The sequence below is a fragment of the Falco cherrug genome, chromosome 1, assembly GCF_023634085.1.
Source record: "Falco cherrug isolate bFalChe1 chromosome 1, bFalChe1.pri, whole genome shotgun sequence".
Taxonomy (NCBI): domain Eukaryota; kingdom Metazoa; phylum Chordata; class Aves; order Falconiformes; family Falconidae; genus Falco; species Falco cherrug.
The window spans coordinates 88,127,800-88,140,239 of record NC_073697.1 but is presented as its reverse complement, the minus strand read 5'-3'; the positions used below and the strand labels follow the sequence as shown (position 1 = coordinate 88,140,239).

The 12,440-nt window shown below is 46.0% G+C and overlaps 1 protein-coding gene across 1 annotated transcript in view; it reads right to left on the bottom strand.

The window, feature by feature from the left end:
* Positions 1–3,419: 3,419 nt before the first annotated feature.
* The window catches only part of PPIL2 (peptidylprolyl isomerase like 2), a 72,233-nt gene continuing 63,212 nt past the window's right edge, over positions 3,420–12,440 (bottom strand). Inside the window, exons 17-20 of the mRNA XM_005445223.4 lie at positions 7,206–7,278; positions 6,990–7,052; positions 6,366–6,505; positions 3,420–4,707 (exon numbers count right to left, since the gene is read on the bottom strand). Coding sequence (XP_005445280.1) covers positions 4,614–4,707; positions 6,366–6,505; positions 6,990–7,052; positions 7,206–7,278 — 370 coding nt within the window. The 3' untranslated portion in view covers positions 3,420–4,613. The remainder of the gene's footprint in view (positions 4,708–6,365; positions 6,506–6,989; positions 7,053–7,205; positions 7,279–12,440) is intronic.

The window sequence follows — 12,440 nt, the reverse complement described above, 5'->3', positions numbered from 1 at the left end:
TGATAACAAATTCACTTTCTGAAGAAAGAGAGGAAACGAGAAATCTCCGGCCGCGCCGCACAGTGTAACCCACTGCCGGCCAGGGCAGGCAGCTGCCCACCTCCTTCCTGTGCAGCCCCATTTAATCTGTTGCCTCCTCCAAAGCAAAGAGTGTTGAAACTTTGGGGGGTGTTTAGCAAATCCCCTCCCATGCTTATAAAAGCTGCTTCCTGGCACAAGGTTTCCGGCATCCTGTTCCTTCCAAACACCACTGCGAGCAGTGACAGGGGATGCCAGACATATCTGATACTTACAACCCAGCGTTTGAGCACTGAGTTTACCTGTCAGCTGTTCCCACCAGCTGCAGAGTGGCCATGGCCATGCCTGCGGCTCTGCCACCGGCCAAGGGGACCGATACTGCCCATGCTGGGGACACTGTGCCCTGTGGGGACTGCACCCACCAATGCTGCCTGCACCTGGTTGCGTATGCAGCAGTGTGGAGCCTCTTGGCTCCACAGCACTTGGCCTTCCCCTTCCTTCGAAGGGCTTGGCTGTGACTTGGCTGCATTTAGTGCTTGAGCCCTTCACTGCTTTTGCTTAACCCTGGTCGTGGTATGCGCATCTGCCACCCGCATGCAGGATTTGGGCATGGAGACCAGCTCCCGGCGTGCCAGCGCAGGCAGTGTCAAACCAACACACTGCTGCTTTTGAGCCAAACCCCTGTACTGCCCTGCAAGCCCATCCACACATAACCATAAAACCTGCAGCTGCCCTAAACTATTTCTGCATCTCTAAAGACAACCTTTACCTTGCTGTCCTTAAAACCTCAGCGCCAGCAACACAAACTGCATCAGCTCAGAGTGACCTGCCAGGCAACTGCACCACACAGCCGTGCCACGCATGGCATTGCTGCTGCAGGTCTCCTACGGGACCACAGGCTCTTCCAAAGGGAATTGGACAGATATACAGCAGCTTTTGCTGCTCTTATTTCTGCTATTAATTCTGCGTTTCCTGCTAGGCAAGGGACACAAAGCCTGGTCCCTTGTTTTCAACAAGGACCATGTGCCAGGGCAATGGGGATGCAGCTGCCCTAGAGCCAGCAGTGAGCAGCTCTAGAGGCAGGCACTGTAGGGACACCCAGAGGCACTAAGCACTGAGAAACCTCTGCAAAGAACTGCCAGGAATCAGCCTGGAAGAACCCACAGAGCAGAATGGATCCCTTCAGGTATTTGGTCCCTCTCCGCAAGGTTCCCAAGGGCACCTGTGCAAGGCAGTGGCACTGGTCCGGGTGGCTGCCTCGGGGCAGGGATGTGCCACCTCCATGATGTGCTAGCACGCAGTCGGGGTCCCCAAACCTGTGAGGCAGGCAGTGCCCTGGGAGGCAGCCCCAGGCGTTCCTCACCTCCTCTGCCCCCTGAATATAGGGCTCTGGCACACCCAGCAGCCTCTCCTCCCCCCATCCCCATCCTACTAACCGTCACTGGTTCCTCCAAGCTGTCTCTGTCCATTTGTCTCTGTGCTCTGCTCTGCTTCTGGTATGGATGGCTTCCCAACAGCAGCCAGTCCAGGGCCTGAAGATCTTCCCTGTGCACGCTGTTCGGGCTCAAAAGGATACGACAGACAAATCCTGGAGCAGTACCTCATACAAGTATGTTCTATGTGGTTTTTAATTCACAGTAAGAAGTAAATTGGAGTAAATTTAGCATAGATGGGCAGTAAGCCAAGACATGCTGGACTGAATTCTGTGTGTACTTCTCTGGTCCACCCCACCAAGTCCCTCACCCTTATAGCCGAGGGTGGCTCAGGCTCTGGGGAACTCTCACTGGTCCCTGTCTTGAAAGGAGCTGGAAGGAGAAGCAGGATCTCCCTGGAGATCTTGAAACACAGTCTGACTACTCAATTCATGGCCTCACACGAGATGGGTACCACTACAATCTACCATGTGATGCTGAAGCAGAGCAATTGCTTGTATGAGCTCCTGCTTCCAAGAATGGGCTGCAGCAATTCAAACTAGTGGGGAACAGGCAAAATTAAATGGAACAATAGTACTTGGGGCTTCTTCTCTTGGTAAATAGGGAAACAGAGTTGCAGTCATTTAGCTTCAAAATTATTCGGTCAGTGCTGCCCTGCTCTCTGGGCACCTACCTTGTGCCCCCTGGGCACCTACCTCATGCACCCATCAATATAGCTCAACATTTCCCATCATCTTTTAGAGAAGAGCTTGCGTCACATTGTCCCTGTAGATTCCACCGATCAGAAGAAAATCTGAAGTTAAAAAAAAATTGTCCAAGTATGTAAAAGCAGAGGTGCGGGAGAGAGCAGAGAGATGGGAATTCAGAAAGAAACTGGCTGCAGGATCTGGCTGCCTGAGCAGCGATGGTGCCCACTGCCCTGCAGAGGCTCTCGGTACAAACCCCAGCCCAGCTGCTGACTCAGTGCACTGCCTCAGCCAAACCGCTCAACCTCCCCGCCCCGCTGCAGCACCCTGGGGACAGGCCAGAGCCAGTGTCTCCCAGCCTGGGAGCCACCGACCACAGCAAGCCAGCCAGAAAACTGGATTCAGGTTGGGTGGTGAACGGAGGCTGAAGAGCTTCACCCCTGCTTAGAGCAAAACTGAAAGGGTTACGCTCAGCCCTTCCTAGAAGCCAGGAAACTGTTCTTTCTTTTGTGTCTGATGTTGTGGCTTGAAATTGTAACTAAACAGGCAGTGCAATGGCAGTGCTTGGAAGGGCAGCTGTCCTTTCTGCGCTTTCCACAGCAGCGGTCCTTCATGGACTGCAGTGAGCTCTGCCAAAAAGCTGAAGTAGAAAGGGAAAGTGGGTAGTTATCTCTGCAGCCTGCTGCTGCAAAAGGAAATTGTCCCTTATATCAGTATGTAACAGGGGCTCTTGCTGAAATAGGAGTCCTTGCCACACCTCTGTTGCCTTCCTTGTAATCAAAAGCTCCTTTCTTTTGTAATAATCTCCATTTTAATCTAGTACAAAAAAGCATTTTACTCTTATGGATTTCATTAAACCACCTATTACAGCTCTAGCAATACTGTGAACTTGACGGCTCAAAAATGTGCGGAAGCAGAAGTTAGGTAGAAGGGATCGGTAACAATTTATCAGGAAAAAGCCAGACCAGGAGAAGCAAGGGTTTTCAACAAGACACAAGAAACTCTGCTTGAGGAAAGTACCATCATATCCCCTGTGCCAGGAATCAAACACATTATTTCAAACTTACATGCTGCAAAATGTTGCAAAACAAAAATCCCCTACTATTCTTTCAAACTAGTTTGAACTTCCTATGATTTAACAAAGATATAATCATATCCGCAAAGATCCCAGAGTTCCTTATGACCACCTTAAAAAGTAGGAATGAATCATTTCCTTGAATGACAATCAACTTCGCAATGCCATGATCTTGGAAAGGACAGTTGAACAGTCAAAGGCAAGCACTCGAAAGAAAATAAAAGCATTTAATGCAAAATATTTTACCAAAAGTTTTTACAACAATTTTATATAAATGGAGTCTTCTCTTAAAACGTGGAACCACCGATATAAATGTATTGTTACAAAGCTGATTACAAAACCATCTCCTCAGCTGCATAGAGAGGTAGGGAGGGTATTTCTGCCATCAAAACAACTAAGATGAACTGAAAAGTAATGTTCAGGATCTAGCCGCCTACGTGTAAGTGATGGTAACACACGTATGTTTCTGGATTAAAACTTCACGGGCTGATGTATCTTACCCCATGAGGCATTTATTAAGCTTTCTGATAATTTGTGGGTAATCTAAACAGAAATATCTGAGATGCTGTCAGCGATATTATATGGTTTTCCCTAATGATGGGAAGACTGATGTTGGGGCAGACTATGATGTGTGTTACTCTGCATTTAGGGACTTAGGCTTTAGGGATGGTTAAAAACAAAAGCAACCACCACCAACAGGAAAAAGTTGTTTCTATTCCTGCTCAGTTGCTCCAGGCTGTAGTTGCTGGCTATGAGAGACTTAAATGGGTATAGAGTGAGAGAGACCTACGGAGACTGACAGCAGTCAGTCCAGCCAGGATCCTGGCAGGCTCGCAAAGAGTAAGACACAAAATGGGTCCTTGTTGAGAACTAGCAAAAGGCAGCTGGAAGGGAAAGGAAGGGAAGGGCAGGGCAGGCTGGAGCCCTCTCCCCTCCACAAAGCACTACAGCAGCACCGGCACTTCCCCACCGCATTAATTCATTCCTTCATTTGGCAGACTTGCCTCGTCTGGAAACGATTACCTGTAAAAGGAGCTCTTTCACCTATGTAGCTGTTCACTGAAGTAGCATCCTGCAAGACTGGGCTCTGCCTGGTCTGCAGCCAGCCACGCAGAGAAAGGCTCCAGCTAACCCCCAGTGGGGCTGGGCTGCCTGCTCCCCGCTTAGCAAAACAACAACAAAAAGGCCTTCGAGGAAGATGCAGTGGGGGGAACGCAGCTCTCTAGAAAACAAAGCCACATTAACCAGCCCTAACAAAGCAACAGTTTTCTTCTGCAGTGGAAGGGCAGGCTGGTGCCTTCCCTCCCCAGGACAGACTGTCTTTTGGGCTCTTCAGGACCACATGGGAGGCTGCCTTTTCTTTTTTTGCCGTGCTGCTCTAGTGCTAGGCTCCCCGCGCTGCTACCAGGAGCTGAAGTCCCCGAAGCCTGTGCTCTTTTTCTCTTTCTTCGCAGCTGTGCTGGTTGAAGGCCCGTCATCTTCCACGCTGCGCTTCCTGGAGCCAAAACGAAAACAAGTCTCAGCAACTATTTACTGTTCAGTGGGACCAGGGCAGCTGGATGTCTTTCCTCTCCCAGCAACAGCTATACTGGAGAGGAGTGCAAGCTCTGTGCCAGCGTGGGGATGGCAGCAGGGTGGGGATGGGGGTCTCTGGCATACCCAGAAAGAGGGAGAGTGTGTCAGTCTGTGGGGATGGCTTGGCTCAGGTTTTGAACACTTCCAGGAACGTGTTCAAAGCCCAACAAGTTCTCCAGGCCAGAGCTCAAGATTTAACAGCTGTACTTTTTTAGCACAGTCACAATGAAAATGCAAGCCACAAGTTCTCTCCCTGCCTTCTCACCTGCATTTGTGGCAGCAAAAGCATTTATGGGGAATTAAGTATAAAGCAGCTGGGCAAGTTTTTCAGATCCTTTCATGTTCCTTGAGCACAGCCTGTTGCAGTCGCTGCTGCTACTCTCGGCCTCTCTCAAGCAGAGTTTGCAACCCCATGGAAACACTCCGCAGCCAGCTCACATACTGTGGTTTTATTGTCTGATAGCAGCAGCTGACAGGGAGAACTGAGAACCCTGAACCTGCCAAAAGGCTGCTATGGACCAAACTCCCAGTTTTCAAGGCAGGCTGCAATGAGTGAAGGCCTAGGAAAGGGAAGTCCTTTCTATACTACTTGGCCCTTTCCACAGAGCCGCAGACTCTGCCTGGGTTTCCTCTGTAAATACAGTGCAGAATGGCAGCAGTTTTAAGCTGACCATTTTACCGACACACCAAATCGACCTACATGGGCTAACATATTTTTGTTCTCATGGTTATGTAAATGCCTGTAAGTCATGCAGGCACATACAAGCCGATTAAATAGCTGTCCAGATCTATGTGTGTATAAATACACACCTTTATGCAGTACACAGACAACAGCATTTTACAAATGCTTTTAGAGAAGTCTGCTAAAAACCAAGTGGAAGGCATTTATTTTAATTTTTTCAGAACTCATGCTAAGCTGCCTCTCAGGTAGGATTCCGTACTGTCCTTAGGAAAGCAAGTGATGCTGCCAATCCCAATGTGGTGTACAAAGGGTGTCTGGGAGAGGATGCTTTAGGACAAGCCTGCACAACCAGCCAGGTACCCTGGAGCTACTTGCCAGACACCCTGTGCTCCCACAGCAAGCCTGGGAACCTGCTCCGCTTTCCGGCCATTTCAGTTGTGCTGGTACAACTGTTTGTGGGGCTGAAGAGGGAACCAGATCAGCAGACTGATATGGGTTTAAGGCAACAACTTTGTGCAGGGGAGAAGCTGCTAAGAGAGAAACATCTGTGGGGCTGCGGCCTTCAGAAATAGCTGCAGAAGAGGAAGAGGTGTAGGAAGTGACACAATACAGTTCCTCAAGGACTTCTGAGTTGTGGAAATGTATCTATAGTTCTGAAGTCACCACACACCGTTAGAGACCAACTGGGTCACGTTTAAGTACTAAAAGAAAAGCTTGTCAACTTGAAAAACAACCCAAGCAGAGGGAACTCTTGACTGTTAGGACTGCATGGAGGTGTCTTTGCAAAGCCTGTAGACACAAACCAAAGATCTGAGCAATGGCACTGGACAGGGTCCCTGGCCAGCAGGAAAGGCACCTAAAACACTCAACAAAGATCAGATGGGCAGGGAACTCACGCTGCAGCCATGTTAATGTATTTTCCAATCCCCTGTCGGTAAGTTTTAGGAGTCTGGACCTCTTTCTTTGGCGGGACCACTTCAGCTTTTGTTTTGGCTGCTTCTTCTTCTTGCTGGACTTTCTCTCTTTCAGCAGCAACCTGTGGGAAGCAAAGAGTACTATCTGTTACAAGAGCTAGTCCAGAATAAAGAGAAACCATCTACAATTCTTTGAAGCTTTAAAGCACTCTAAAACAGTAACCAGCACTGCTGTGATTACAGGGCAGGCTTTAGGAGACAGACCTCAAGGGCCATAGAAACAGGCTGCCTGCAGCCATTATAACAAGAGTCCTCTCTTCTCACCTGCAGCTACCTATAGCTACTGTGGGCATTTGGAAAGGAAACCATCGGAAGCATGATGGACTGGGAGCTGTGCCAGACTCAGTTACAAGACCTCTCCACTGGAAGAGTGGCGGTGATCCTGGCACACAAGGCACTGTTGAGTGACAGCTGTTTAATCTTAGCTTGCAAACATATGGGCCAGGGGGCTGTCTGTGTTCAAAGGAAAGGCATTCAGTCAGAAAGTTCTCCAAAGAGCAGCTCTGGCCTTTCAAAAAACCCAACCAACAAACCAACTATTCTTACCTGGGCATCTGCCTCTTCATACGGATCAACAAAAACAGTTGTTGTCTGAATTCGTATTTCCTCCTGCAAGCAGAAGAGAAGAGCAATTCAAGACTAAGTTGTGCCACCTCCCCCAAGTTTGGGTTTCAGAGAAGCGACAGCAGGGCGAACCACACTGCCACACAAGGCCATATGCGTACGCTCCCTCCTGCACAGCCCCTGGTGCTTCACACATACCTTTGGACGGTCTGTTTTTGGGTCACTTTCCACATTCTCCATAGCAGTCAGAGTCTCAAAGCCACCAACCACCCTAGAAGAGGAAGGACACTATTTCCAGCTGTCACAACACACTTAAAATATTCCTGCACCCTTACATCTGATGGGTCTAATTTATGTCCATTAGTAGATTTTTAAACCATCATGTCTGGGTGAAGGAGAATCAGCAACTGTATATGGAAGACCTAAGATAACGTCATTCAGTGTGGAAGGCAAACATTTTTGCTAAAATCTGGGATTTGAATTTACAATTAAACAGAACATGGAGAAGTCAAACACTCAGAGGCCTAACAAAGCCATTTGTCCAAAAACGTGGTAGCCACACAAACCAACAAGATGGAGAATGAGTGACTGTTGGACAGCTGTCTCTGCAAGACACAAACCTGTTTCAAAATGTGTCCGCTTGCTAACGCTACATCCATAAATGTGGAGCTCACTTGTTACTCACATGAGCTTTGAAAAACAAACTAACAGACTTGGTCAAGAAATCAAATGTTTTCATTAACTTCTGATCTATTTTTTAATTTTTTTATAGTATTATCAGACTGAAGAGTGTTATTAGGAAGAAAAGGAATTGTATCTATGGCACTACTGGAGAGCAGTGACAGAGCTGTCTGTAGTAACACCAGTAATGCAGAAGCACAGGATTGCTCCCAAAGCACATCACACGGTGAGCTTGTGAGGGCTCTGGGAAGGCAGCAGAGCATCAAGTCACAGCCACAAGATAATGCCTGGGACACTTTGCCACAGCTTTTATTTACGAGGATGTTAGATCACTGGCCCCTCATTTTTCAAGTCAACATTTACAAATAGTTGCCTGAAAATGTTGAAGGAAGACTGAAGACTTTCTGGACTGTTGCATGTTCATTTTCAAAAAAAGCGTGGAACAATGAGAAAGTTCCACAAAAGGATATTTAGAAAGGATAAATGGGGTGACCCAGACAATTATAAGCCTGTCATCCTGTCATCTATCCCAGCAAAATAATGGAATAGCAGAGACAGGACATGATTAATAAAGAAAGGAAGTAAGTAACAGCAATCAACCAGGTTTTGTGGAAAACGGTCTGTTAAACAACCTTCTATCTTTGAGATGACAGATGTGGTTAACAGCGATAACAGTGTCCATGGAACAGACTTCTGGAAGGCAGCTGATATTTTGATTAAGAAACCAGAACGACATGAAGTGAACACAGCACACGCGAAGTAAAAAACTGGCTGACAGGTGTCAAAATCTAATTTTAAATAGGAACCACTGAGTCAGTATGTTTCTAGAAGGGTCCTGCTGGGATCAGATCTTGGTCTTGGGGTACTTATCCACATCATCATCCCCAATTTAATTTGAAAACAGCTACACTTAGAAGAGCAGTTAATAAAGATAAAGATAGGCTGTCGATGCCGAGTGGTCCAGATGCCTCAGAAAAGCAGGCTGTAGCTGGACAACATCTGTTTTAATAGAGCCAAATTATGTGGCTAGGAACCAAAAATACAGCCCATATGAATGGTTGTGGGACAATGAGAAGCAGCCACAATTCTCAAAAACTCTGCTCTTGGGGCCAGGAGCTCTGCAGCGATGGCAGGAGCTGACCATCAAGGAGCCCAGGGCTGCCGATGGGATGGGGCAATCCTCCAGCCCTCACAGGGTTGCAACTGTTTTGAAGCCTGACTGCTGGGATTACTGGGACCTCGGTACCAGCACAGGTTGGCTGTCAAGGGCTGGGCAGATGAAATGGAGGAAAATCAAACTAAATGAAACCAGTGCAAAAAACCAGGAACAGTATCAAACTGGTGGAATATGCAGAGTGTTTATCACCTAACTCTGCTTTCATATCAAAGAAATAGGCAATACCTCAACCAAAACACACATGATATTCACATTCACCTTTCTACTAGGACACCTCCCTCTCGCAGATGTTTCACAGCCAGGCAGACCTCTCCAGTCCCACCATGACAGCCTAGCTAGCCTGGCTGGCACCAGGAGAGGCCCCCGCTGGTCACCTGTGGTGGTCTCAGCTGATCCAATGGAGAAATACACCTCCTACTACCACTCCACACCACACTATTTACACACTTCACACTCTCTTCCCAAAAGACACATTACCTAAATGAGACCGGCTGCCCACTGTGGTCTGAGAGGCAAATGGGTCCTTCTTATTCGATACCCCTTGTGCTTAGTGCAGCACTAGCGCTCCCCACGGCTGCCCCACGGGCTGGGACGGGCACTAAACACAACTGAAAAGACAGACCCCATCACAGAAAATGTAACTATGCAGGTCAGAGAGGGTGCTGCTCAGCACCTGCCCCCAGCAGAGCTGTCCTTGCTAACACCTCGTTGCTGCTGCACTGCTCCAGACTTCTCCCCTTTATTCCCCAAGGACCTGTCGATATTCTGTAATCAGGTTGTGACTTCTAAGAGCAATTAAAAACCATGTATGCAGGCTAGAACAGCCTCATTCCTTTGTGACTGGAGGTAGTACGCTGGGGGAAGCTGCACAGGGCTTGAAGACCCTGCATGAACTTTGGAAAGTTCATAACAAAACCTCAATTTTAAAATCCTTAATTTTAAAATCCTCCTCCAGGCCAATATCAGATTCACTTATAATACTGATGATTACCACACAGCCCAAGATATATTCAACTGTGTTTTAATTGCCCCTAAAGGAAACCTCTGATTTAATATTGGAGGATTTTCTAGCCAACAGCTCCACTCATTATCTGTTCGTATGCTTTCTTTTAATTAGGTTCTGATAATTTGGAATAGCCAGATCAGCTATGCACTGGCAATCTCAACTGAGTAATCCCCTAGCCCATAGCTAGACCTCCCACAACATTAGCCCTAATGCATTTTGGTGATGCTCACTGATCTTCAGTTGCTATGCTAATTAAGCTTTATTGGGAATACTTTGTCACTTGTACATTTTGAAAGGCTGTGATAGGCATGGCATTCACAGGTCATCAGTAAATGACCTAAATAGTCTATTTCAACATGATTATAAAGGGCTAAGGGGAAAGGAGACAAAGTTGTTATGCCTGCAGAGCATGTCATTCTCTTTTCTTCTTAGTTTCTTGTCTCTAAAATGGAAAATTGCTTGCTTTCACACCCCTGCATTCTCTTAACATTTTGCGCAGAGAGTATCTCTGCATCTTACAGTGTCAGCACAGTGAGGTCTCGATATAGGTTTATGTCTTTAAACACTGCCATAATACCAGTAAAAAAACCCTGAATTTGAATACTAACTACCATCTTGGAGAAGAGAGCTCTGACCAGAGGAACTGGAAATAATTTACTAGCCACTTTTGTCCGGGGAGCCCTTGTAAGCTTTGTTAAGAATCTGGCCCAGCTGTGGCTGGTGTTTCATCAGTGAAAATTAAAATCCCAAAAGGGCAAGATCTGATTGCAAACGTCACCCATGCAGTAAAAATTGAACTACAGGCTAATCAGGGCAGTCATGGCTGCCTGGAATATTCCAACTTAAGGTCTCAAACTGTAAAGGATTTTTCTAGTTTTCCTCTGATTTGTCGAAGTAGAGAGACAACATACATACAGGCTCTTGAAACACTACGCATTATTATTGTCAGACCTCATGATGTTACATTGCAGCACTAAAATCAGTTTGATGAGATATAATGTGTCTAAGCTCATGCACTGGCATCCCTTACAGCAATTGCTCCTCACAGAGTGAGGAAACCAACACGCCAGAGAAGTTCTGGGGATTCTCTGCGTCTCTCACAACATATTCTGGGTGTAAGAAGAAAAGCTCACAGACATCTTGCCAAGAAAAAAGCCCATACAAGTTACTTTTAGGAAAGACCATCAGATCAGTACATTAAAGCATTAAAAAAAAACACCTCTAAAGAGAGCACCAGGACTTAATATTCTAATATTCACTAACTTTGAACAAAAAGAGATAAAAGCTGTTCTATGAATAAATCTGAGTCTCAGCATAAGGAAGTCTGTACATTGTTTTCATGAAAACAAAACGCAAACTCCAGAAGTTCAGACTAATATCCCTTTATACTCTTTACATGCGCTAAATGTGTTACACAGACGGTGACAGCTCACACCGCGTTAGCCTTTCTCATGCAGCGTCACTTGTGCTAAGTTGAGAACAGAGCAGGGAAGGGAAGGGAGAAGGGCAGAGCCCCTTCCACTGTTTCTGGCTCTACTCCTTTTGTTAGGTGCCACACACGCTTTGTCCTAAACTAACCAAGACAGGTTTCAACAGATGTTCAGGTGACATCCTGCAGTGAAAAGTAAGATACCTTCAAGACATCATTTACATTAGAACAGACAGCAAAACTGAGGGTTTGCTGTGTACTTCCAGTAGCTGTTGAACAGAGAAATGATGATCTCAACTATATATTTAGCTCAGCATCCCTGAGACAGCTTGTTGTATTTTTAGAGGAGCCTGATAAATCTTGCATTACATTTAAGCACGGACAACAAGATAGATACGTTTAGGTTTTTCTTTGTTAGCATAGTAATGACAACAAAAAAGTGCCATTACTCCTGCAATTCAGTTTTCTTGAAAACTGAGCTAAGTTAGCACTGTAAATCTTTGCATTTCAAATTTAGAGATGTTATTTAAAATCTTACTTCCTGTTAAGGCTCCTTTATGCAAACTAGTAACCTTGCTTCATAACCACTGCCAATGTTTTTGCATGAACTATAAGTGAAATATCTGGAGCAAGCTCTGTCCAATTTGCAGTATGCCAACGAAACTCTCACTGTATATTAGTTAGTGCTGCTCCCAAAGAAAACTAAAGCTCCCTAGCAGTCTCACAGACATTCACACGTAGACTTCCTATTTCTTATATTTTTGTTTGGAAGAATTATAGGAATTAAGCCTTATGCAATGCTGGGGATGGCAGCAGTCCAAGATGGTAGCTTCCTGGTCAGAAGATGATAAAAGAACAATGTCTGGACCTTTCTATTTTTTTTTTTTTAAATGCTTTAAACTAGAAACAGAAACCAGAAAGAAACACTGCTGTTTTGTAAACACATTCTGCCCTCAAGGTTATTTTTATAAAAAGGAGTACATACATTTATATACACAGAGAGAGAGAACAATATATACACGCACAAACATGTACACTCAGGACAAAATGTTTTCTGTGTATACACCCAATCTGAAAGGGAGCGAGCAATTCAAACTTGCAACAAGGATGCAGTTGAAACATCTCAACTCTCTCAATAAG